Source organism: Lagopus muta, chromosome 7 (genome assembly GCF_023343835.1).
Source record: "Lagopus muta isolate bLagMut1 chromosome 7, bLagMut1 primary, whole genome shotgun sequence".
NCBI classification, from domain to species: domain Eukaryota; kingdom Metazoa; phylum Chordata; class Aves; order Galliformes; family Phasianidae; genus Lagopus; species Lagopus muta.
The window spans coordinates 47,791,756-47,818,190 of record NC_064439.1 but is presented as its reverse complement, the minus strand read 5'-3'; the positions used below and the strand labels follow the sequence as shown (position 1 = coordinate 47,818,190).

The 26,435-nt window shown below is 39.2% G+C and overlaps 1 protein-coding gene across 2 annotated transcripts in view; it reads left to right on the top strand.

Annotated features, from left to right (window-relative positions):
* The window catches only part of ITGA9 (integrin subunit alpha 9), a 213,621-nt gene that overhangs the window by 162,432 nt on the left and 24,754 nt on the right, over positions 1-26,435 (top strand). For both annotated transcript variants that reach the window (XR_007378066.1, XM_048950756.1), the window contains exons 22-26: positions 2,134-2,242; positions 4,954-5,061; positions 20,125-20,250; positions 20,770-20,889; positions 22,599-22,700. Coding sequence is in view for 1 of the 2 variants with exons in the window: in XM_048950756.1 (XP_048806713.1) it covers positions 2,134-2,242; positions 4,954-5,061; positions 20,125-20,250; positions 20,770-20,889; positions 22,599-22,700 (565 nt within the window). In the remaining variant the exon portion in view is untranslated. The remainder of the gene's footprint in view (positions 1-2,133; positions 2,243-4,953; positions 5,062-20,124; positions 20,251-20,769; positions 20,890-22,598; positions 22,701-26,435) is intronic.

The window sequence follows — 26,435 nt, the reverse complement described above, 5'->3', positions numbered from 1 at the left end:
TACTAATTCATTAAAATCAAATTTATTGTAGATATTTTTGTGATCATATTTGAATTCACGTGATTCTGTGGATACGATGGAACTTTAAATAAAATAAAAACAGGAAAAGTAAATCCTATCTTGTTCTGTAAGGCATGCCTTTAAAGATATGATTGAGAATCGCCAGGCCAAAGGTTAGGGTCGAATGTTATGGGATTTTAAGGATCTTGGTAGAGTCTAGTTGTTTGCCTTTCTGTTTAATTTCACAGTCAGAATTTGTTTCTGCTTCTATCTCCTTTCCCACTAGCTCTGCTTCTTAGTCTGCAGAACATCCAAATACAAACTGTGGAACATCACTCACCCTTTGACTGATATACAATACGTAGGGACTGGACGTGTGCTGGTTCCTGCCTTTGTACTCAGAGATCTCCTCTTCCTCTTAAAATTACCATTGTACATCTTGAGTGAATAATTTGGGATTAGTCCAAATAAACTGACCCCTAACATAGACAGTGTTCAAGTTGGAGTTGAGTGACCTGGTCAATGGGGGTGAAGTAGCATCAGTGTGGGCTGTGGAAGTTGACATTCATTTCCAAATTTGGGAAGTAAAAACTCATGAGTATTGTCCCCAAGAGGCAAAGGTCTGTTTAGCCACCATGAGGACTACCAGACCCCACAAGATGGCAAGCAAGGACAAAGTTCTTCACTATATTGAGAAGCAACATATTCTGGAAATTTTTGAGCGTTTTAAGAGTTAAAGACTGTGTAGAAATGTATCTCTGGATCCCTTAGTTGGCACTGCTTTTACACAGATTTTGTACAGCTTTACAGATACAAAAGAAATAACGTGCCTTTAGATCTCTGTTCCCCACCAACAGAATGCTACAAACCAAAAGCCTGGTATAAATTAGGCTTCTTTTTCTTCACAACATACTTATTTTTTTTTAATGCTTCTGAAGTTGTAGCCCCACCTGACTGTTTGGATGATTTCTTCCACTCACACATACAAAGTTTAGTTGACTCCAGCTCACAGGAATGTCCAGCTGCCAGGGAAAAGTTTGATTTATTGGCAGCTGCACCATTCCCAATTAATATAAATAATATTAGGAATACTCTTCTTCAGACAGTATGTCTTTAAAACCTAATTTAATTAGTTATCATTGTGTGGGTCTGTGAGAGCAAATTCTTGTGATAAATATCCCAAAGGGCTTGTAACATGCTTGGAAGGAGCCTACTGGCACAGCACTGTGGATGGGAGGAGTCAGGTTTGTCTCCTGCTGTTTGCCCTAGTGATCCCTCAACAGACCTGAAAAAAAAGGAGATGTACCTAAACAGGCTTAAAATCCTGCCTCAGAAAGCTCTGATCAAAAGAACAGCCTGGGAAAGAAATAGAGTTTTAGACAGATTCTTACTACAGTCTGTACAAAATTACATCAGGACCATTTCCATCCAGTGGTGCAGTCTGACATTAGGAAGCACAAAGAATGCTGAAAGCACTCCTAGTCCTCCTGCCTAGGATTTCTAGGTACTATCATGCTTCAGTCTTTTCTGATAGAACCTTACTGCATTTTACTTTGTAATAAGATGCTAAGAATGGCTGAGGGAACTTGGCCTCTGTGACTGGCTTAAAGCAAGTCATATCCCCCTCTTTTCTTCCCTTTAACCATCTGCAAATCATAAACCTAGTGATAACTAATGGGGTGTTTATTGATGAAATGCTCTGTAAATGGTAGACCAAATTGGGGCGTTATTTTAGTGAGTAAGTAACTGAAAATAATCCCGTTTGTTAGTACTTCAGATGAACTCAGTAGTGCGGTGATTTCACGTGTTACACGTGCTAAAGAACTTCCACAGATCATCCACAGGAAGGGCCACAGACCAGGAGGAGGTGTTTTGTGATAGGAAAGGAGAAAAAGTAATCCAAGTAAGTCTGCTTCCTTCTACGATAGGATGTTAAGCCAGATCACTTGAGATGCTGGTTGTGTAACCTACTGTTGTCAAGAGGAAATCAAATCAAAAATACTGCATTAGTGCAGAATGGCTCCATAGGACTTCCCATGGCCAGAAAGCAAGCAGTGAGATTTAAGCATACCACAAATATATTTAATTTTGGTGGCAATCAAAACTTACTAAATCTGTGTCTTGATCTTTCAGGGAAGTCTTCCCTACTTCCTTTTTCTATGGTGACTCTGTGGAAGCATCCAATTTTGTTCAGCTGGAAAGCCATGAATGCCGTTTCCAGTCTCTTAACTTCACACTGCAGGTAAAACTGAAATTCTTGCTTGACAGTACATTCTAACTTTGTATCTCTTTTATTCTCAGTGCATTTAAGGGCTTTGGTGCTTGCTTCTATAACACAGTATGCTGTGCAGTGCATTTTTGATTGGATGCCATATTTACAGGGAGATTCATGTGTACAGGGATGGTGTATTTCCTTGTCTGAAAATACTAGTACAATAATTACAGACAGGACATCTCACTGTCATAGTTTCATACTGCTACTGTTTGTTTGTGTTTTACTTTTCATAGTGTGCCAAGTACAAAATTACCCAAGTGCCACATCTTGAATGCAGTCTCGGGATCAAATGGGAGAAATAATTCTTTTCAGTGTCATGGTCATTGAGCAGAGGTGTGGGCAGTCTTCATCCATGAGAACAAGCACATACCTGTGCAATGGATTCTGACTAGGCCAAATACCTCTAATACAAAAATATTTATAACGTTACTGATGAGAGTCTAGTGCAGGAAAGAGAATGTAGAACCAGAAATATGGTGTGAGAAGGTTTCATTGCATGTCTCATAGCACATCAGTGTTATTCAGACGTTATCTATAAATTTAAAAGCACATGTCAGTTGGGATCCTGATCTTGTAAAGTGTATGGAACAGTTATTACAACAAGCTCTTGTGATGGGACCAAAATAAACTTGTCTCGTGGCCTTGACTGTCTCTATTACAAGCACTTCAAATCATTTTTGACCGCTAGATGGAACTAGGGAATGATAAATCCGGCAGAGGTGGGTGAATCGTTGATCGTGAAAAATAGTCTTTCACCTTTTTTCCCCTTTCTGTTCTCCTAGGCATGAATGCCACTCAGCTCATAATGAATAACACATGTCAGCCTCTGTGGACAGACTGTGGGCCAGAGCAATTAAACCCCCACTGTCATGCAGTGCCCTTAGCTATTTACTGAAAAGGACTGAAAGCAGAATTCCAGGACATTAAAGCTTTTGTGAACTAGGCTATTAATTCTTATGATACTGATTCCATTCTTGAGGTTTTCTAGGTCTTTACTTCTCCCCAGCCAGATATTGGTTAGAAACAGATAAGGAACATATGTACTGATGCTTTAACTGGATGATTATTTTCAATAAAATGAAGTGATAGTAGGTAATGAAGAGAGAGTCTATATATTGGCAGAGCCACCATTTATCCTCTCCTACCCTCTTGCCTTTCGTACACACACTTGTGAGTTGCAATATTAATAAGGTTGCTACCCATATGAGAGTGGAAAACAACACAGTAACAAGTCACAGATCTGCTCACCAATAACATGGTAAACCTCGTAACTGTTTGTCAGAGAGAAAGGGTAGAGTTTCATAATGGGCAGAGCATGGTTTATATCACTGTTTGCTTGTATTTAATGATTTGCCTGCCATTTATTAATCTTCTCCAGATGGAGAAAAGTAATAGTTTGTTAACCGAAAGAAGAGATGACTTACAAAATTACAGAGCTTTGTAGAGTTTTTTTATACATATGAAAATCTTTACCATGTAGGATATTAATAAGGAAAGAGATCTATGCATCAATGTTTGGGGGTAACGGGATGTGCAATGAAAATGCCTTTTCTGCATTAACTCTTGTGTCTGATCACAGTGATGTAACCAGCATTTTCTAAAATGTCTTACATGAAACATGATATTTGTATTTCATGCAGTTGTTACCATGCTCTGTTGTAGTGGGATTTCCCCCCTGCTTGGAGCCTCGGGGTTTTTGTGAGGATTTGACATTGTGAACTGATTCTCTTTATCAGTCAGGCATTTCTTCAAATACAAACAGTGTTTGAAGAATGAATATCTGTTGTTTTTAATATTGGTACTTTACATTGTTAAGAGACCAATTACTTCATCTTGTACTGTCTTAGAGCAGATAAATATTCTATTAGCTTAATATTTGTGCTGTTTGCATTTATACATGTGTTGCTAGAAACAATGAGGAGATATTTTTCCCTGATAAAAGGAAAATGCAGGTAGTCATGAAAACTTACTTTAATAGACATTTGACCATGGATTTTTTTTCTCTTCAGCAAGAAGCCTCAAATTTAGCAGTTTTCATTGGATACATTTCAGTGGTGTACTGAAAATTCTTTGACTTTTGGTTGAGAAGTTGTGGGGGATTTGATAGAAAGCCAACGTTTTTCCACTAAGAGTTTCATTTAATTGGAAACTCCAGATCTTGGTTGGAAGTTGTTCACGTGCATTTCTTGGCAGCTCAGTTCATCATGCCTACAGTTCAGTAGTCACAATCATCATTACTCTTCCCTGTAAGAAAAACACAGGCAGAATATAATGCAGAGGTTTCCTGATGGAAACTAGGATGTTGATAGAAATAGCAGTATGTTTTACAGTCTTCTGGGTGGTGTTACCAAAACACTTCAGTGTACTAGCAGAGTCTCTGTATGAAAGATAGAAGTCCTATGCTATTTGTATTGATGACTGCTAATTATCCTCCAAATCTGCATCTCACTTGTTGTGTGAGCTATCATGAAAGACTTTTAGGCAAAGTATTCCTTTGACTTCATCTGATACTGAAAGGAGAAGGTGCTATCTGAAAAGATTATAAAGCTGGCATAGTATGAGAACTTTTTCAAATGTACCTACGCTCCCAGCTCTGGTTATACAAATATTTCCTACTTGTGAGCAGTTATGTTTATTCAGGACTTTTTAATACATCTATATGCCTGTTTTTCTTACAGGTTTACAATGCTGGACCAAGCACTCTTCCTGGCGCTTTTCTTGATATTTCATTTCCAAACCGCCTCTCTGCTACTGGAGCTGAAATATTTCACGTTCAGCAGATGATGGTGAGTAGATTACCATGTATTCAATTGCTCAGAGAGGTAGTGAAATGTCTGCAGGTTTTGCTGAACACTACATTCAGGTTCTTAGTGACTGCTGGTGAATATGCACAGGTAATGGTGGTGATAGTGTTGAAAAGCTGAAAATTTGCTCTATCAAATAATTGTCTTGTGTTCTTTGTTGCAGTTTTCATCGAAATAAGTAGGAGGCATTACTTTTGGAGTCACTTGCTTATATTTTTCTGTATTCCATGCTATAAGTTATCCTTTCTGACCTTTAAACAAATGTAAATAGCAGTGAAATTTATTCTTTCAACATAAGATTTTTCAAAGGCTGATTTTACGTCAGCTACAAAGAAAACCAAAGTAATTTGTGGTAAATAAGACACATTCTTAGATTTCATCTTTAATATATTTTTATTATTTTCAAAGCTTTTGTTAAACCACTGAAATATCATCATTTATACTGCGGTGGCCAATACTGGGAAGCCTCATTACTGAGGTAAATTCAGAGTAGTCTGTTCTTACAAGAAAAAAAAACATCTCATTCCATCAGCTCATGGTTTTCTTGAATAGAAGTATTCTACTTGCTTTGTGGTTAGGTTCTTTTCTGGCCCTTTGGCTGAAAAGTGTTACCATCCCTCATACACAGGTAAATGTGTCACTGAATCACTGTCAGTGAGGATCCAATAAAACAATACTCCAGAGATTTCCAAGATTTGTGCTATAGAAGGGTATGATTGAGATATATATATCCACGAGGGTGGATGGTGATAGGACAGGGGGGAATGGTTTTAAAGTGAGACAGGGGAGGTTTAGGTTGGATATGAGGAAGAAGTTTTTCACCCAGAGGCTGGTGAGGCACTGGCACAGGTTGCCCAAGGAGGCTGTGGATGCCCCATCCCTGCAGGCATTCAAGGCCAGGCTGGATGTGGCTCTGGGCAGCCTGGGCTGCTGGTTGGTGACCTGCACACAGCAGGGGGTTGGAACTGGATGAGCATTGTGCTCCTTTGCAACCCAGGCCATTCGATGATTCTCATCTAAACCTTGCTTTCCCTTCCCTGTGTGGTCCCTTCTGATTTCCCAAGCAATGTTAACAAAAGAAAATAGCAATCACTCCCCAGTTTGTCACCATTTATTGCAAATATTCCATTATTTCAACAGTATGACTCCTGCAAGGCAGTAGCTGTGTACTCAGGTGGTGCTTCTCCAACTAGGCTGCAATAATTCCCCATCTTGCTTTCCATCACATCACATTGTTATGTTTTGTTTAGTCCATCCCTGTATGTGGATAACCACCTTCTCTTGGACACATTGCAGGACAGTGGATCCTGACCCATGTCCTTGACTGTTCCCATCTCTCCGTGCTGTGTGAATATGTGTGTTCACAGCCCCACCAGAGATGAGGAAGTCATCCTAACAGATTTTCTCTGCTGGTGTCTTCTTTGAAGTGGCACTGCTTGTTTCTTGATGCTGACTCTTCCAGAAATCTGTGCAAATTGTCTTAGACAAGACACCTGTTTTGCATACTTAAATTAGCTGGTGTGCATATTACATGGTGTATAAGGGCTAAATTCCAGACATAATTTGTCATCATTTCTACTTAAAACTCGAATTTGCACTGACAAGGTTATGCGGTCTATATGGTACTGGAAGGCTGCTCCTCAGAGCCTTCCCTTCTGCAGGCTGAAAAGCCCTATCTCTCTTAGCCTGTCCTCTTAGAGGAGATGCTGCAGCTCTCTGATCATGTAGTGTTGGGGGCTCCAGAACTGTACACAGTACTGCAGGTGGGGTCTCATGAGAGCAGAGTAGAGGGGCAGAATCACCTTCCTCAACCTGCTGGCCGTGTTTCTCTTGATGCAACCCAGCATACAGTTGACATGATTTCTCAAGCACCTCTGACTTGCTAATAAATATTACCCAAGCAAATCATGTCTGGGATAGTGCTTATCCCTGCTTTGCAGATAAATAATTGAAGCACCAAATGTTTTGCTGTAGGTTACACAAGAAATCTGTGTAATTTGTCCTATTTGTGATAGGCTCTGAACCCATGTCCCCCAAGCTGTGGTATGATAACAGAAAAAACGTTTTGCTCTCTTTCCTCATACTTCTCCCACACTGAGTTTTTATTGACTGAAAAGGGAGCTAAAATGATTCAGTTTTTCATCTTTTCTCAGACTAAATATACTTAAGCAAATAACCTAAAAGCTGCAGGTTGGAATGATCTACGAAAAGGCAAGGAAAGATGACATTCAGAAGTGTTTGTGTATATTAATTCAAGATTTCAAGCATTTGCTTGTTTTGAACTTTGTAGGAACTAGAGTGTAGTAGAGGTGATTGTGTTCTTTCTGTAATTACACCTTTTTCCAGCAGTCCTAGCTGTCAGCGTTGCTGGACCTTTCAGAATAGCTGATAATACAGAGGGTCAGGAATTGTTGTTTATCTGTAACTTAAACTGTTTTCTTTTTTTGAAAGCTCACAGTATTTTTGGCCCTTCTCTGGTGTACAGTACAGCAGGGAAATTTATGGGTGAAAAAGCATAGTAAAAACACTGGAGTTTGTGTTTCACATATACACAAACTAAGCAAACTAGTGCCAAGAGCTAAGTCCTTCATAGTGTGTTGACTGACCTAGAATTTCATTCAGTCACAAAAATAATTAAAGGAAGAGAGTCACGTATGGCCCACTGGAATGGTCTTCGTTTCTGGGAGGTGTTAATAGGAGTTATTACCTCGCTGCTCCTGGAGGAAATGACAGCCCTCACGCTTCCTCTTTTGCCGTTGCTCTAAGCTTTTTGGCTTTATTGCAGAAACTGTTTTAAGGTTTTCTTCCAGAAAAATTCAGGTCACAAAGATGTTTTGACATTCAGAGTTCTGCTTTGGAGATGGTCACATTCTTTTGGAGGGGTCTTGGGAGTTTATGCAACACAAAACCGCAGAAAAGTCAACAGTAGAAGCCAGACGTAAAAGAGAATGGATAATTGAAAGAAAATGACAGAAGAAGTGAACAGCCTCCCTGTCAGAAAGTTTAAAGAGAATGGAAATGCTAGAAATTTTACAAGTGATTTTAACTAGGGGATTTCACCACTAATATTGACTTTACATAGTAGATATTTAAAGCCTGCAGTGGTAAAGGATATTTTAGAAGCAAATAAGAAAAACTCTCCTTCTGTGTATTTTTCTATTTGCTTTCTTGCAGAGGTTTTAAGGCAGGTTAAAAGAGCGGTCCCTCAGCTTGCTGGTAAGACTGTCCTGCTCCAGGTGATGGCAAAGAAAGCTTCACTCAGAATTAAGGAGGGTTAGCATTAACAGAAACGTAGATTCTCCACTCTTCAAGCCATTGGTTATCTGTTCGTTCACAGAGGAAAACAGGACTCATTATACTTGTCTGTGTTTTGCTTTCGAACTGAAAGATTAGTAATTTCCTTTGGGTATCCAGCTAATTTGGAGGGCAAGGGAATCACTGCTTCACTTGCCAGCCAAGAAGCTGCTTTCCAGGGCATCCAAAAAGATTTTCACAATGGGAGCTTCTGCCAAATTAGCCAGGGCATTTCCTGAAGCTGATAATAAATTAGCAAGGAGTCTGGGATTACACCAGTGTTGGCTTTACAGAACTGGATCAGATTGTTGCCTTCCTGTTTATTTAATTTCCAGCTAAGGTAAACGCCATTATGAGGAGCAAGAGACTAACAGCTGGAAACCACATTTTTCTTTTTGCACCTGGAGCCAGCTGCAGTGCACATGGATGATCCTCACTCCTCATCTGGAAGAAACAAGCTGTACAGGGCTGCTGGTTGGTCAGTTGTTGTCACCAGAATTAAACAATTGCATGGTACTAACCAGGGCAGGTGCCCTGTTCACTTGTGGGTTTTTGGAAGGAGCTGGCTAGTGTTGCAAACGTTCCTTCACAGTGTTATGCACTGGTGCAGCCTCACCTTGAATAGTGTGTGCAGTTCTGTCCTCCGCTGTATAAAAAGGATATTAAGGTGCCTGAAAGGGTCCAGAGGAAATGGAGGAAAAGAGGAAAGCAACAACGCTGGTGATGGAGCTGGTAGACATGCAGTGTGAGGAGAGACTGAGACACTTGGGCTGCTCAGCATGGAGAAGAGGAGGCTGGAGGTGACCTCACTGCTCTCTGCATCACCTGGAGGAGATGCTGGGCTCTGCTCCTGGGCACCGATGGCAAGGTGGGAACAGCACAAAGCTGTACTAGAGGAGGGTAAGACTGGGCATTGGGAAACATTTCTGTGCCAGAAGGGTGGTCAGACACTGGAGCAGGCTTCCTAGAGAGATGGTTGGTGCCCTGTACCACTCAGTGTTCAAGGAGCATTTGGAAAATGTCCTCATTAATGTGCTTTAGCTGTTGGTTAGCCCTGAAGTAGTAAGGTAGTTGGACTTCACATCTGAAGTACTCTTCCAACTGAGATACTCTGTGTTCTAAGCATCGTGTGGGCCAGCAAGCACTGATTTTTAAGATCCTGCTTAGGCAAATCAACACCATGGGTATGAAAAACAGTGTTTATATCATTAGTGAGGTAAGAATCTTGTTAAAAGTGAGATGCATACATTGAAGGTTATTCTCTTCAAAGACATGAAATAAAAGTGAATTTTGAGCAAGAAGGTAGAAGGCAAGACATACTGTCCTCATTTTCTGATGAGAAAGACAGTCCCAGCATGTAACTTTTGGTATCTAAGTATAGTAATTACTGTTGTATTAATTGCTAATAATAGCATGCTTTTAATTATAATGTTTTATTACACTTGTAATTTCCTGGAGAGAGATAGGCAAAGGAGCAACTTTGTAGAAGCATCTACCTGTCTCCACTGGCAATATAAAATCTATCTGTTCTTCTTGAATTTCCAAAAGACTTTGCTAATTATCTCCAGAGAGAGAAAAGTGTTAAACTCTTGTTTTTTGAATCCTACTTCTGTTCACCTTGAAAGTTCCAGTTATCTCACATCCCTTGTTCCTGGTTCAGAGTTCCCATCACTCCTTGTTTAGAAAGCGAAGGAAGAATTTCTTTCTTTTGGAAGGACAAAGAGATGTAACCTAGTTGTCCTATTATGCTTTACATATTCATTTCACCCTTCTCCATTCCTTCTTTCTCATCAGGTAAGACCTGAATTGTGCATTTTTAAAAACCAGGTATTAGTAAGATTTGAATGGTAAAGAAAAGCTAGGCTGGAAATTAATAGAATTGGATTTGGAAAGCATTTTCCAGGATGTCTTTGAAATTAATGGTTGCCCGAGCATGGGATTACAGTACAGACTGTCGTGTTCAATAAGGATAACTGTTGAAATAAACATTTTCTTCATGAGAATGTTGAAAGAAAGAGTAAAATGGAATCAGTTCCAGAGTCAGGAGTCTTTTTGCCTGATGACAGGTTACATTTTTAAGGCTGGTTTTGGGTAGCACTCATGTCATTTTTCTTCCTGGCACTTGCACAGTAATATCTGTAAGGAGCAGGAAGATTTGAAAGAGAAGAGTCAGTACTTGCTGTCTTGTTTAATGAAGATTCCTAGGCTGCTTGTGGCTTTGTTTTGATTGTAGCTTTAGGATCTTTGCAATTTTAAAACTTCAAATCTAACATGTGCTTATTACCTGTATGTTGCTGTTCTCCAGGATAAGAATAAGATGCTTTCACAACTGCACTGCTGATGTTTAAAGCCATGTCAGAACTCTCTGAAGTGGTAACAGCGTGTGAGCGCTCTTTGAAGTGTCTGATGGGATTGTCAAGCTCACCGCTGCATGCTCTACCTAAAGAGACAAACCTTTGTATCATTATGTAGAAAACCCCTTTTTTTCTTGAAAGCCAGTTTAAAATTGTTTAGTTTCTGTCTTTTGAAGTTTCAGGCTCTCAAAACATCTATAGGCAGTCCCAGCATGCGAGGATATAAATATTTGCTGATAGTATTTATGTAGCAAAATGCTGTTTGTGCAGTTATGCTGCTGGTGGTTGCTACCACTGATACTAGATTCGTGTAGGGAGGTTTCAGACTTACAGCAAAAAAGTATTTTATCCCTTTCTGTTAGTCATTCCCCCCTGCAGACACTCGCATGCACGTATTTTGGCACCATGTTTAAAAAGCATAACTAGATTGCAGGAAATTATTCATTTCAGAGTGTGTTGTACAGAACTTGGTGACCTTCTTGCCTCTTCACTTTGATAGCTTCTTTAAATGGCTGTTCCAAAACATTTTGTGTAGGTAGCTGAAGGCTTTTTTTCCCTGCCGTGTAGAGCATCCCTGCCGTGTAGAGCATCTCTGTCATAGCAATTAAATCAGCCTTGGGAGCCCTGTCACTCTCAGGAGAAACTGGCACCAGCATGGCTGCAAGGAAGGGCAATAGTGTATGCTGCAGACCAACATGGCACAGTCATCTGCAGGCATGGGAAATGAGACCTCAGGGCAGCTCAGAAAGAGCTCCCATAAGCACCTTCCTAACATCAGCACGGTAAACTGAAGCTCCTTAAGTAAAGAGGAACTTAGTTCTTATTTAAGCTGTCATTGTTATTCAGGAGAAGGTGCCTAGCCATAACATTATTTCCTGAGCTAGGACCTTAAAATAAGTCCTAAACAGGGAAAAAAAATCATTAGAGTTTGCTTTTCTGGAGCCATCTGACTGCTATACAAAATCTATGCTTTGGTGAGAGTTCATTGCATTCGCAGTGTTTGAAAGTAATCTTTTCATGCCTTGCTGGATATTGCCTTCCAGATACTGTAAAACAGTGTAGCAGGAAAAGCATTCCATGACTGACTTACTAGTTTGGATTTTAGATGAAACCAGATTTGAACAAATTTTATGACATTTTGTCCAAATCTTTTAGCAGTGATAATCCTGCCGTATTTACTTACATAAGCAGTGAATTTTGCAGGTGCTCCTAAAAGTTCAGTGAAATTACAATTTGAATTTAAAAATACAAATCCCTGAAGAGAATTACTATAAAAATGAAAGCCATCCAAAGGAGGGACAAGAATGCACTGTGATCAATGTATTAGATCAGACCATGGTGACGACTGTCAACAACAATTTTCTTATGACTTTCTCATTAATACTTTCTAAGCCAAATAAGTGGAATTTATCAAATTACTTCATCGTTGAAATTTTGCAACACTGTGCTCCCCCCAAACTCATTACCTGTCAGTGTAATGTGGGAATCTGGTATTTCGAGTCAATTTAAAGAGTTGCTAGCTTGCAAAGTGCCCATAGTTCCTATTTTTATGACTGAATATATGTAAAAAGATGAATGATTTGCCTTTTCATACAGCTGAATTTAAGGTAAAGTATTTGTCTTTTGGAATAATTGGTTAAATATGCCAGCTGTTAAGAGATTCATAAAGGAAGCAGGAGGTTTGGTAGATACCACAGCAATCAGGAGTTTTGCTGAAGTATGGGAAAAAAAAAGTACAGTAAGTTTTCTTTAAGCTTCCCAGCCAGAGAATCCCCTTGTGGAGGAACTACTGAGTAACAAGGACTGAGTCAACACAATCTGAATTTCATTTTATTTTTGAAGGAGTATGAGACTTGCATCCTTTCACTGTTTCCCAGTGTTTGCAAAGATGTTCCTGCCAAAAAACAGGAGGAGAAATTTCAGGAAAGAGCATTTTAATTCTTTTATAACATACAGGTCTTTCTTAAACGCTGAATCATAAACTAGCCTTTTAATTTTATAAATAACACACCGGATTTTTGGTTTAGATGGTAATTCTGGAAACTTGAGATTTGAAAACAGTGCTATTTGTGTGTAGAAGATCTCATAACTGAGAATGATAAAAGAAGGGTTTACCCTGCTGCTGTTGATATATCTGAGTGTAAAAAAGCATTGTGTGGTGCTTCTCTCCTGACTAGAAGTGTTAGTCCAGTGTTGTGTGAGGTAATGGGTAATATCAATAAGCCATTCTTTAGGGGAAGGAGAACCTGAGGATGTCCTGGAAAGAAAGGACATAACTTGAAATACTAAATCTTTAATCTTCAAGGGTCTACTACAGATCTGCAAGATTGTCCTCTGAAGCTTCTACCTTCTCTCCAGAGTCTCTAAAGAGACTCTCTGTATCTTTGCAATGCATTCAAACATCTGCTGTGGTGGAATGTCCAAACAAATTCTTGCTCTGCAGGGAATGTATTTATCTGCTTGCTCTTTAGAGATTTTTGTCCTAAGCTTAACACAGCCACAGAGGAAAGTCCAATAAGTAGGTAAAGAAAAAAACACGCATTTAATGATGTTTTTTGCATTGCATAAAATAGGGTCTATAGAAAGAAATGTAGCTAAAACCTTGGTAAAAGCACTGAACTCCAAGTGATCTCAGCGTCTTTTTAAAGAAGAGGTGTACCTGGAGATTTATTGGATGCCTCACGTGTTGATTAAGCAGCTCAAAGTTCACAACAGGGAGAGGGATTGTACGTGTCAGTGGATTCTGGAATTTAAGCTGTTGAAGACATATATCATAATATATGCTCATGAATATTAGAGGTAAACTGTCCCTTCAGTGTCCATGTAAGGTGGTGTTCATTCTTATGCCTGAACCTTCTGTGTGGAAAGTGCAGATAAATCACGCGAGCGCTCAGTCTTGCTTCCAACCGTGTTCATCTCCAGCCAGGGAAGAAGCCACTGTCTAGCAAGTTATGTACTTTAAATCAGAAAAATCTTATTACTGAATCCTGTAAGTAGTATAAGGTCTTGAGAATAGCAGTTGTGTGCATTGCTGCTGAGTCTGTGCAGAGTGCTTGCAGTGCCAGTGCCTGTCTGGTGATGGCAAATGTTGCCACATTGCGCTGATTGAAATCATTTACTTAATTAAAGTGCACAGTTGAGTGTGTCAAAAGAACATCTGCAAGTTGCTGCAGATTTAGGCCAAACATGCATCTGGTGTTCTTACTGCTGAAGAAGCAGGAACCAGAGCTGCATTGTAATACTCCTCTGCCATGATTTAATGCTTTAGCATCCCCACTTTGCTGTTTACATCTTGTAGCTCCTCATGGCCATGTGGGTTTATGTTATGGATTATCTGTGTAATACTGTTTTTCCTTACCAGCACTACCATTTTCAGTCAAAATCTTTTTAGGCGTTGTCTAAAACGGGTTAATTAAAAAAATAATCATTAAAAAAAAAATTCCTTCCTGTTGTTTCAGTGCCTCTTAAATTTATTTCCAGAATCAACAAAACTGTTCTGAATCAAACATATTTCATTATCTGTGAATATTAAACATTTTTGGCATATGGAGCAAGTGCTCAGATAACATATTTACATAACTTATTTGTCTACTGTTGAAAGTCTGACCTTGTCTGGAATTTCTTGTCAGAGCCCTTATTTCTCCTCAGTATGTGTGACATGTGAGATTATGATGTCTATCAATTCATCTCCATTGCATTTGCCTACTATGGAGCGAATCAGCCTTTGAATCAAGTCATACATATACAGTTCCTCCCTAATACTAGAGTGAATATGCTACAGTTAGCAACTAAGTAAACAAAAGAGGGTCTGTTATTTATTATCCGATTTGCAAATGTGAACCACTGATTAAGCATGTGTACATAAATAAAACCATAAAAACAAACAAACAAAAACAACAACTAGTAAGAGACAAGAAATATGTAGAAACTCTGACAGCAATCTCAGGAAGCCTACAGCCAAACCATCCTTTGGAGCCCACATACTGCAAGGCTGATGTGAAAAGCATCCGTTTCAGGGAAGAACAATGCAAACAACTTTGCGAAACAGCTGACCTTTGTTCAGGCTTTGATTGTGTTTCTTGCAGCTAAAATTACAGTTTCAAGTATCTTGTGTCTCACAGTGTTTTCTGTGAGCTTGCCCCTGTGTTTTTTCCATGTTCCAAGTTGGGTTTGTTCGAACTTATCGCGTGCCTTCATGGCTAGATTCAGCCTTCTCATTTGTTTTGTGTCAACTTAGTTCTCTTGGTTTCCAGGCTGTCACTAACAACTGATGATGATTTATCTCAGGAGGGGAAACGGGCTTATTGGAAAAGCCTGAAAATTTTAAGACTTATTACCATAGTAAATTCCTTTGCATTAGTGCAAATCTAGTATTGTCTGTGAGGAATGGGCTGAAGACATCTTCTTGCCTGTTTCTCGTAAAATGCTAAACATTAAATATGAGGTTAGTGCTCAGCTTCTTATATGCAGCAACACAATGGGGAGATTGTATTAATGCATCATTGGAAGTGACAGCCGTTTTCCTCTTATTTTTCTGTCTCACTCCTCCAAAAAACTCCTTTCGTATGCACATACTTAACCCCATACTGGCTGCCAATTTCCACTTTCCTGTGCGTGGTCCTCAGCTGACCTCTCTAGTCCCCTGTTTTGAGACTGTATTTCACTTTCCTCTCCTGGATTGCCATGTTGTGCATGATATGAGGGTCTGAATTAAAAAAAAAAAAAAAAAAAGTCTTATTTTTGATGCATGTCAAACAGGGTTCAGATCAAGTCTAAAAACGTTCACTGGCTTTCAGATCAGCAGTGAAATTTGTTGCTGCCAAATATGGCCAGAAACCTTAAAATGTGTGGTAAAATAGCCCAGCATCCTCATAAACACCCCCAAAGACTTAGAATTGTAGAATGTCTTTGGTTGGAAAGGACCTCAAAGATTGTGTAGTTCCAACTTCTCTGCTGTGAGAAGGCTGGCCAACAACTAAATCAGGCACTAGACCAGCTTGCCCAAGGCCCCTTGCTAGACTTGCTAGAAATGCTGTGAGTGTAGATAGATCTTAGCAGAAAGGGTGTTAGGTGTTCCCTGAAGGTGAAGTACTGAGGCTGCGGGTGCGTTATTCCTGCCAGAATCCCTAAACCCATTAAACCCACATCTGACATGGTTTAGAAATGCAGATGGTGTTGCACTGATTTTGGGTTACCCTCTGTGTTCCTTGGGGACAGTATGGTGGTTGTCCTCCTTGCACTAGTGCCATCTTGCTGGAGTGCCAAGCCCAGCCCAAGTATTCTTATAACACCACGTACAGAAGGTCAGAGAGGATGATAGCTGTGGTTCATAACAAGACCCATCCAACTCTATTAAATATCCTATGCTTTTCTGGATATGTAATGCATATGGAATATAACTGGTATGCCTTACCTACAATTTTCACTCTGAAATGTCCTCCCACCTCTTTCTTTTCAGGGTAGTGCAAGCTGATATACTTAAAAATCATTATTATGTTAGCGGGTTTTCTTCTGCTCTGCAAGGCCTCTTAAATATTCAGCATCCACAGAAGTCCTATGGGAATTTCTTCCTTTTTGCAGATACAGCATTCCTAAAACATGAAGTAATGCACATGCTTTCTCAGTGGTTACGTCTTGTCTCTGAGAAGCAAAAAGTTGGCAGAGTAACCCGTTGTGTAGGCTGTTGTATTTAAATGTTGTCTCTCAGTCACGTTAGTGAGTCTTTTAATGGGACAGCAAGTTTCAGTAAGTTTAATAAAGTTGGAGTGTGACCTGGCTCTGAATGTGTGGCTGTTGATGAGTAGGGAAGGTGACACAAGGCATGGTTTGCTTTTCTATATGGTTATGGATTAGGAATAATACTAGCCACTGGAGACATATGGTGAATTTTAGAGACCTGTTATGCAAGACACTGTTTACAGAGTTCAGGCTTTTATCTGCTCCTGTTTATGCACATTACATTGAATAGAACAGCGGAATACACATACATATATGTTTGTCAACAAATAGTCATTTTCAGTTCCTTAAATTTTGGATATGTAGGTAAAACCCTTCTTAAAAATCACCACTGCTGAAGTTGGACCTAATTGGGTGTTGAAAGGTGCTGAGGGACTCCAAATAACCTCTCCCTCTTGAAAATTACAGGTGGGTTTCTGGCATCCACAGCTGTGCAGGAATGCAAGTGAGATCTGAGTGAAGTCTGTGCATTTTATCACTCTGCTGTTCTGTCAGGCTTCCCTTTACCTTGAAGCTGAGCAGTTTGACAGAAGTGCCTCTTGGCTTCACATAAAGCTAGAAAAAAAAGTAACATATAAGATGCACTGATTTTAGGGTGTTTTGCAGCATATGACAAATTAAGAATAAGAATGGCCTGGCATAAGAACCTGGTAAAAAAAAAAAAAAAAAGAAAGAAAGAAAAACTTTAAGAAAAATCTTGTAGGAGAAAATTTTATTTTTGTTGTTGATGCTGGAGATGTGGCTGTACTGCCAGTATACCAGGCTGCAAATAGTTTAATAGAGGATTTAAAACAGATGAATGCTTTCTGGAAAACAGAATGTAACAGCCTGCAGCAAAGACTGTTCTGACACAGCTCCTTGGAAATCCCTCCTTGGGAAGCAGCAGGGGATTCCTGCCGGGTACCCCACTCAGGGCAAGGCTTTTATTTCCCAAGCAGCCATGTCAGTGCAGGATTTAGGACAGTCTCCATTCTGTCCTTGTTTATTGCTGCTTGTTTGTGTTAGGAGTTGAACGTTGATTTTTCTCTGTCACTACTGTAGAGTCCTTGCACTGAATGCAAACGGAACATGCATCCCACTTCTGCTGTTTCTATGAAATATTATATCCCAGGGAAGATCATTTTGGTGGTAGTCCTCTTCTGCTTTTAGACTGCTAAGATTGCATGAAAGTTTCTAAAAAGCCCTAGTATATCACATACCTAGTAACTCCAAGACTTCGTCAGAGGCTGGATATGCACTCTAAGACTTGCACAGTTCTTGCTTCTATCAATGATAAGCATTTGCTCACGCAAAGCCTTTAGAAGAAAATTTCTGATTTTTTTTTTAATGTGTATTAGGTTATGAAATTGGTCACAAGAATTAAAACAGGTGTCTAGGGTAGTATCTTGTTTGGACGAGGAGAAGCTCAAACATGGGCATTCCAGTGTGTATTTTAAAGCTCAATCTCAGCATAATGGGAGCAGGAGCTTTGTGCAGGACTTCTGTCCAATAGTCTGGTTTCCTGGAGCTGAATCTTTCACTGGTGATAGAGTTTAATGAAAAGTTACCATGCTTACCTTTGTCTGACTGCTTGGCTGAACCTTCCCTTTATTCAGATAAAAATTGAGGAAAATAAGAGCTGATATGAAATGTGACTGACAGCCATCCTAAGAAAAACAATCAACCAAATGCCTGTTGTTTGAGCAGGCTAGATTTCACCCTAGCTCACATGATCCACTCATTTCAAAGAGTTTTGTTATTTTTTTCCTTATTCAGTGACTCTGATATTTCTAAGTATCCTTAAAGGTACAGAGAATTTCTCAGCTGCATTGGATCATTTCCTGCCCACTGAGATGCTGATAGATTGCAGATACGCAGGTTGCACCTGAATACAGAATTGCTGTCCAGTGGAATTCACCCAAATCCTGGAAGCGGATAGTGTCTACCTCATTCTCTGGAGTTGATGCCTATCTTTGGTTACTAAAGCAGGCTGTTAGTGAGCCCCTGCTCTGTCCCAGAGCAGCACAGGTGACAGGGGATGTTTGGTTCTGAACGTGTCCCTCCTAATATGGTCCGAGATGCTGAATTTAATAGCTGCCTTGAGCAGGATTACTGCATAATTGGCAGACAGGGAAGGATACTTCCATTTTCAGATTTAGTCCTCTGGAGAGGAGACTTCCTCTGTGTCAAGTAAAGTGTGTTAAAAAGAATGAGGTTGTCCAAGCTTCAGTTTTAGAAAATATAATCATTTACAGAAGAAAGGACCAGATATACGTTGCTTCATGCCAGATCATGCCTTTCTGTCTTCTGAGCTATTTCTGCTTTAATTTGTTCTTACATTTTGTTTATACAAGATGTAAAGCAGGACTGTTTAGAGACTGGGATAGTGTAGAAGCTCATACTGTTCTCTCCATATCTCTTATGTGAATCTGTCCAAATCTCTGGTAATTCCAGCTTTCAGGAAGAAGGAGCAGGTACTGAGCAGGTCTGGACTCTTTGCTGTTCTTGATTTAACATAAACTTTCTGGTTGATCTGAATCCAATTCCCACGTGAAAGTTCAAAGAAAATAAAAGTCAGTGTACTTTGTGCATCTCTTATGTACAATAAATAAAGAAATCTTATTCCAGATGACTTGGACAAGTGGAGAACTTTGTAGTCTTAATTTTCAGTCGATCCCAAGAAACTATAAACACTGGATAGTTCCTTGTGTATGTATCTAATGGGAATGTAAGAACAGATTATTTAAAGCCAGGATGTGAATACATAGTTCAAAGAACAGATTATGAAGTATTTGTGGGCCAGAGGAGCAGAAAAGCACTACCCTACTATGGGACTTGGCCATCACTTGTCTGGTAGACAGTGTTTAAAATGTAGATAAGGCTTTGTTTATCTTTTGGCAACACTTTGGCTAACTTGGCTGAAAAGCGCCCATGCAGAATGTGACAGAGAGCATGCAGCAACTTAAAAACATAATAATAAAATCTTTTTTTTTTATTTCTAAAACATTTATGATTTAAGTAAGGTAAAAGTTTTCATCCTCAGAGTGGAGGATGTGGAGAAGTTAGCAACAGGATATGCAGCAATATCACTTGGTGTCTTTTAGAAAAATCTCACACAGCTTTTAAAGATGGAGGCAGGGGGAATTTGCTGATGTTTTATTGTCACAGGTTGTATTAAATTCCAATAGATTTTCTCCAGTGAATATTCATAATTAGCAGAAAGGAAGAATGTTTTTCTTATGCAAGGTTATATTGATTGAAGATCATTTTTTTACATTATTGCACTGCGCTTGCTTCATCTCTTTTTCTGGATAAGTGAATATGTTAAAGATGCAATATACAAATAGACTTTCATTATTTTTGTGCTATTTATGTTGAAGGTAGGGGTGCAGATTTGGTGGCCACGATTGTGTGTTTACACAATGATTTCCTTTAGCTTATTTGTTCAGATAAAAACTGTGAAACAGTCCAGGTGGCCAAGCACCAATAAATAATACAAGAAATGTAATACACAAAGTAACACAGCTGACTTAAAATGGTATGTGGCTTATTTCTTTTGCCTCTTAACAGGAGTCCAGACATCCAGCTCAGATGGAGGCACCTTCTTTGGGCAGGTTAACTCCACCTTCTTGTGACATTTATTTTAATTCAGAATAATAACTGAGTACGTTTGTGCTTGCAGGTTGGTCAGGACAAAGGCAGCTGCTCTTTTCACCGGAACCGCAACCCGTGTGTTGTTCCCCAAGAGAAGGAAAATATTTTCCACACTATATTTGCTTTTTTCACAAAGTCTGGCAGAAAAGTATTGGTAAGAAAGTCCACGTGAAACATACAAACGTACAGTGCTTATTACTAAAAGCTTTGCATGGATCAGCCTGAGGAACTCGAGCAGAGAGCTGACCATCAAGCAGCTGTTTGATGTATGTAGACTAATACTGATACAGGGATATCTAGTAAACCTGTGGAGATACCCCACAAGTCCAGTTTTCTGATTTTCAAATGGCTACAATTAAGGGAGCTACCTGAAGTGGCAGCATGCACTTGGTAACCAGAGTCTTTGCTCACATTGCTGAAGGTGGGTGGAAAGGAGGGCTTTGGGCCAACAGAGCCCACCCTGAATTTTGGACGCTGAATTTCACTTATCTTGCTTTAATGCAGGCCTTACTACCTTGTTGTCTTCAGGTTTTGGAAACTGCTATTTCAGCACAGCAGAGCTGGCTTTTCGCAACTTACCGTGCCTCTTAGTCAGCAGGAGTGTTTACAGTTGCACAGTTTTCAGTGAATTAGCTCCTCCTTTGCCTAACAGCTTTTTCCATATTTTCTGTAGGACTGTGAAAGACCAGGCAGGTCCTGCTTAATTATACGCTGCAACTTAAGTTCACTAGCAAAAGCAGAGTCCAGTGAAATAAGTATTTACACACTGCTGAACACTGAAATACTGAAGAAGGTAAGTGCTGCCTTTGTCACCTGTTCTAAACAGCCATGCTTACATGCATTAATAGACACAGAACTCACATTATTCCCTCTGTTTACTAGTGAGTTATAAAAAAAAAAAAATCACGGTGTCAAAGAAAACAGATCTATTTATCAACAGCATGCATGGAGGTGTTAATCCTAGTTCTTATGCATTTCCCATTAAGACAGAAATAAATAAAGTTTAGAAATTTATACATTGAGAAACAGCAAGTGAAGCTCCCTAATTGTATGCATGGTGGTAAGGCAGGAGACTTCTGAAAGTGGAACTGATTTCTGAAAGTTCTCAGTCAGAAAGCTGAGAAATAGACTAAGTGCTTGTAAACTGTGATACATCATCATTCCTTCCATGTAAACAGAGACGTGGCAGTTTATTGTAACTTTTTACTTCAAATGATTATTATTCAAAGAAGATGCACTGCAACCATATTAATGCTGAGCCTGACATTTGTGACAAGAAACAAATGGTTGCAAGCTGACTCTTCTCTTCTCTGAAGTCACTGGATGAAATAGCAAATCTATAACATTTCTACATTTTTTCCTAGTTTCTTACACTTTAAAAAAAATAATGCCTGTGTAGTTATGGCAAGATGCTGTAAGGTTGTAAATGTATAAGATAATCAGAGGAGAAAATTGATAACACAAGCCTATTAAAATAAACCTGCATTTAAGAAGTGCTGGATTAAAAATATTGGAGAGAGCCCTTATTAGGGATAAGTTCCTAAAGTAATAGGTAGCTCTGAGCCTTTCCAGCTGAAATCAACTGTATCTGCTAATGTATGTATTTGAAAACAGAAGTTATTAGGAAGTCCAGAAGCTTCAGGTGTTTGTTACTTGTAGATAGAAAAGCTAAAATGTGTTAGCACTTAACTGAGTGCCTTGAAATGTGCTTCTGAGGAATTCTGTCCTGGGAACAGCCAGGATTCATCCCACATGTAGAACTTACCCAAGTCTCTGGGTCAGTATCACTAATACTTGACATTTGCTACCTATGCTTATGTTTCCCAGTGCAAATGGCTTAAGAATGATTAAGATATGAATCAAGATTGCTTATTAGAATGTGCCTGTTATAATGCAATTCATAAAGTATAGGAGAAATAATATACTAGTAAGGGAAGATGTACAATAAATATTAAAGATATTTGAAGTGCACACATTCAATTAATTATGCAGTCTTCTTTGTGGCTTATACTTGAGTGTGCCCCAGCTTTCCTGTGGTTTTTTTTCTGTTCATTTGAAAAATAAGAAGTTTTCTCCTGTAATGGTTAATATTGGGATTGTCTGCAGTGATTGGTAAGGTTCTCAGTCTTTGGCTTTTGTGGTAAATGCGGTAAACAAAGAAAAAAACAACACAATAACATAAAACAAACAGCTAAATAGAAATTGTGTTCCAAGTTCAAATACGAATGAATGCTGTTTGAACTCCAACATAGTTGATTTTATTTTAGTGTGATGGGATGTGCTTGCTTTTATCAATGTTGAGTGTAAAGTATATTTTTTTTCAAAGCAGGCTTTTAACCAGGATAGTACTTAGCTCTCAACCTAACCTACACTAAGCATTATCCAGATGTATTTATCACAGTACCAAGCGTTTCAAATGTTTGATGTTTTGTTTTGAGGACTTTTGATGTTTTGTTTATTTTCCCACCCATGAATCCAGTTCTTCATGTTTTTATTTTTCAGGACATTTCATCAGTTATCCAGTTTGTCACAAGGGCGAGGGTGCAGGTGGACCCTGACCTCCGGGTTGTAGAGGTGCCCAATGGGAGTCCAGAAGAAAAGACAGTAAGTAAATGAACACAAAGAGAAATGCTTCCTGTTCCCCATGGGCTAGAGTCCATTAAGAGAGCAATGCAGATTGGAATTTGTGGCTGGACTTGGGCTTGGCTGGCTGGTGAGAGTGCCCAGACTGTCTGGCTAGACTAGCAGTGCAGTTAACCTTGCTTCTGTGGTTTTGCTCACTGTGATAACCATGCTATTGTGAATGGTCTTTTGTGGTGCAGGAGAATCTGTGTTGTATTAGCCGAAGTTGTAATAGGCTTTGAGGAATTCATGCCAAAATTAGGTTTAGCTTCCTACTCTGAGGTTGATATCTGCTCTCATTCATTTTCCTTGAAAAACTAAAAGAGTCTTGAAGCTCCAGCAGTCTTTTCAGGTGTGGAATTCATGTGCAACGTGAAACTGCATTTTCTGTTGATCTTCATGAAGCTGGATGGAAAATTGAAGGGGGAATATTAAGGTTCAAGTGAATTCACAGTATAGATTCAGCTATAGGTCAAGTTCTGTAGGACCAAAACCTACAGGGCCAAAACTTCCTGAAAAAGGAAGGTGCTGAGTTTGGTTTACAACTAAGTTCTCTAATGCTTATGCAAGAAGATTGGACAGGATGCCATACCCAAATTCAGCTTGCTCTTTGCCTAGTGAAATTTTGTAGTGTCATTTCCTATTTCTATCTCACATGAAGATCAATCTCTATTTCTCCTCTTGCTGCGTACCCTTGGAACACAATCTAGATCCTTTTTCTCAGTTATCCTCTTAGCCACCGTAACATCACCAATCCACGCAACCATTCTCTTATTGGCTTCATTTCAGTGAGTGCTGTTGGGGTTTTAGTGAAGAATACTGAGGTCAAAGCACTCAAATCACACATTAAAGCAGTCTTCTAGGAGGTACTGGATTTAAAACACCAAAGGCAAAGAAACACTTGAATCTGCATCTACTATCTTCATCTGGAGAGCAGAGATCTGCTATAGTGTCCACTTTCCCCATCATCATTTAATTTTATTAGAACTGTCAAGAAGAGAAAGTCATTTACATGACAGGACCCATTTTGCCTTTTTGTTTTATTTTCTATGTCATTTTTCTGGACCATCCTAAAGAACATTAGAAAAAATAGACTTGGCAGCTGAACTGAAAAATACAGCCAGTCTTGCCTGGGAATGTGCCTTACAAATGACCTGCAGCCCTGACTGTTAATACGTTGCTAGATCTCTCTAATTCTGCAGTTAGCATGGAGTTAATCTTGAAAATTTATGGCAAAAAATCATTGGTAACTGAAGTAACACTTGACTGTGATATTCATGCCCCAGCTGCACTAGGAGAAGTTAGGATCTCTCTGCCAGGTATCTAGACCCTCAAATGATTTCAGAATGTTGAAATGATAAGCACAGTGTCAAATATATAGGATTACTATTTAACGCTCCCAATTAAGAAATGCTTATATCCAGGAATGCAGGCTCCACTGTATTTTGCTGTTATTTAATGATTGAAGGAAAAAAACAAAAAACAACAGCAACAAAAAGCCCTAACAACACTACAAAGCAACACTGTCCTTTTCCTGTTCCTGGAAAGCTTTTCATTAAGCCTTTGCAGTCATTGTGAAGTACAGCGTGTGTGCTGGGAAGCGATGTTAATCTTCAAACAAGAGCTTGCTCCTCGTTCCTGGGAAGCCCAAGCTGCAAAGGAGCCTGACTTATATGTTGTAGCTATGTAACATCGATTTATAACTTCAAGTCTTTTCTATTGTGAGTGCTATTTGCTTTCTCCTTTGTGCTATTTCCATGTCTGTTGGCTTCTCTGTTGCTGTATGTTTTGCATAGGGTCATGTTAAGGGAAAAAAAAATTAGACATGTGGTTTGGCTCAAGGTATTCATTTTTTCCTGCTCTCTTTTCTTGTGGAATGCAGAAGGGAACAACAGTTATTACAAGCCACAACTATTCTGCTGGAAGTAGAGACAGAAGAGATAAAATATCTTTGTTCGTACTCCTCCCTTCCATTTTAAAATCCCAATATATTTTCTTTTCATTGACCACAGACTGCTGTACCATATCCGTTTGCAGAGTAGCTCCTGAAGAGTTGGTTATGGACTACCTTTGAGTCTATTTATTAAAGTGTTCACCAACAGTGAAACACATTTTCTTCGACATTTTATCGTGGTAAATCTGAAAAGGTCTTCGCAGTCTACAGCTAAATACAGACTTATTAAACCCTTATAAACTATTCTTTAAGACCAGCTACCCTTGCTTCACTGAGCACTTTTACAATTGAATCTGTAATATCAGAGTACAAAATGTCTGTAAAAGAGAAAAGAGTGACTAATGTTTGCAGTGCAAGTTTATGATATTTCAGCTGTGTTATGTTTCAGCTGTGACAACAGTGGCAGTGGGTCTCCTCTACTGGATTTTTACGGACGCTCTTATTCACTGCTGGCAGAAACACATAGATAATGGTGATGACTATATTAAAAAAGAGTGTTTTGTAGCTGAGAATTTGCTCTATCCAATAGTGTTGTTGTGCTCTTTGTATCTGTTGTAGTTTCCATTAAAGTAAATGGGAGGTAATGCTTTCAGAGTGACCTACATTTCTGTAGGACCAAGCAGTCCTTGAAATTTGATTTTCAGAAATGATTTCTGTTGACTTGGATACGTTTTGATATGATTTGGGATGATGGATTTTCTTTCTCTAGTCACAACAGCCGATAGGGAGGCAATTAGATATGGAGGTTGGCAGCCCTTCCTGCAGCAGGAGGGTTGGAGCTTGATGATCTCTGAGGTTCTTTCCAACCCAAGCCGTCCTATGATTCTGCCTGTACTTCTATCAGACAAATCACATGAAGGTGAACAATTTCAGTCTCTGTCTTTGATGACTATTGGATCAACATAATGGCTGAAGGCAATATGTGGAGTTTTCAAGAAGCATGCTTTCCTTTCTTGAGCATGTGGATTACCATGAAGGTTTAGCTTCCGTCTTTCATGCATGTGAGGCAAAACCAAAAAATGAGTTCCACGAGACTGCAGTGGTCAAATAGTAGATCAGAGAGTTCACCTTGTGTGTGCTCAGCATGGCTTTTATGATTCTGGGCCTCATGATACAATTAAAATTAATAAATAAAAAAAGAAAATTAGTTTAGTTTGGATGAGCAAAGAGAAATGCATTACTAATTTTTAACCAAATATTGCTGAGCTATATTTCTTGTCTTTCTGAGTCCCAGTGCATCAGCATGTCCCTGTTCTTCTATGGACTTCAGCACTGTATGAAGTTGAGGCATTTGTGGAATTCCTGCTCAATTGTTTTTAAATTCTTACCTACATACTTTATGGAAATAGGGCACCAAAAACAAAAAAATCTAATCATTTTAAATTTGTTCATTAAGATTGGAATATAACATTCAGAACATAACAAATGGCTGACACAAGTAGAAGTTGCCCTTGTCCATACTCATCCAACATGTCAGAGGTTAGTGGTGGGGTGCAGCTCACTGTTAATGTAGAGCAGGCCAATTGCATTCCATAAAACGTGTTTGACAATTGAGCTACTTATGCTGTATGGCAAACTAAACTACCTCCCAGACTTCCCGTAAGTACAGCAGGAAGTGCGAAAGATAAATATGAAACTAAAGCTCCTCATACATCGTCAAGTGAGCTGTGTTTTTCGTGGCCTTTTCCTGGCACCTGGTCAGTCTGAAAACAAGTCTATAATCCTCTCCGTGTTTTATGACCATTGCACATGTTCTCCTCAGA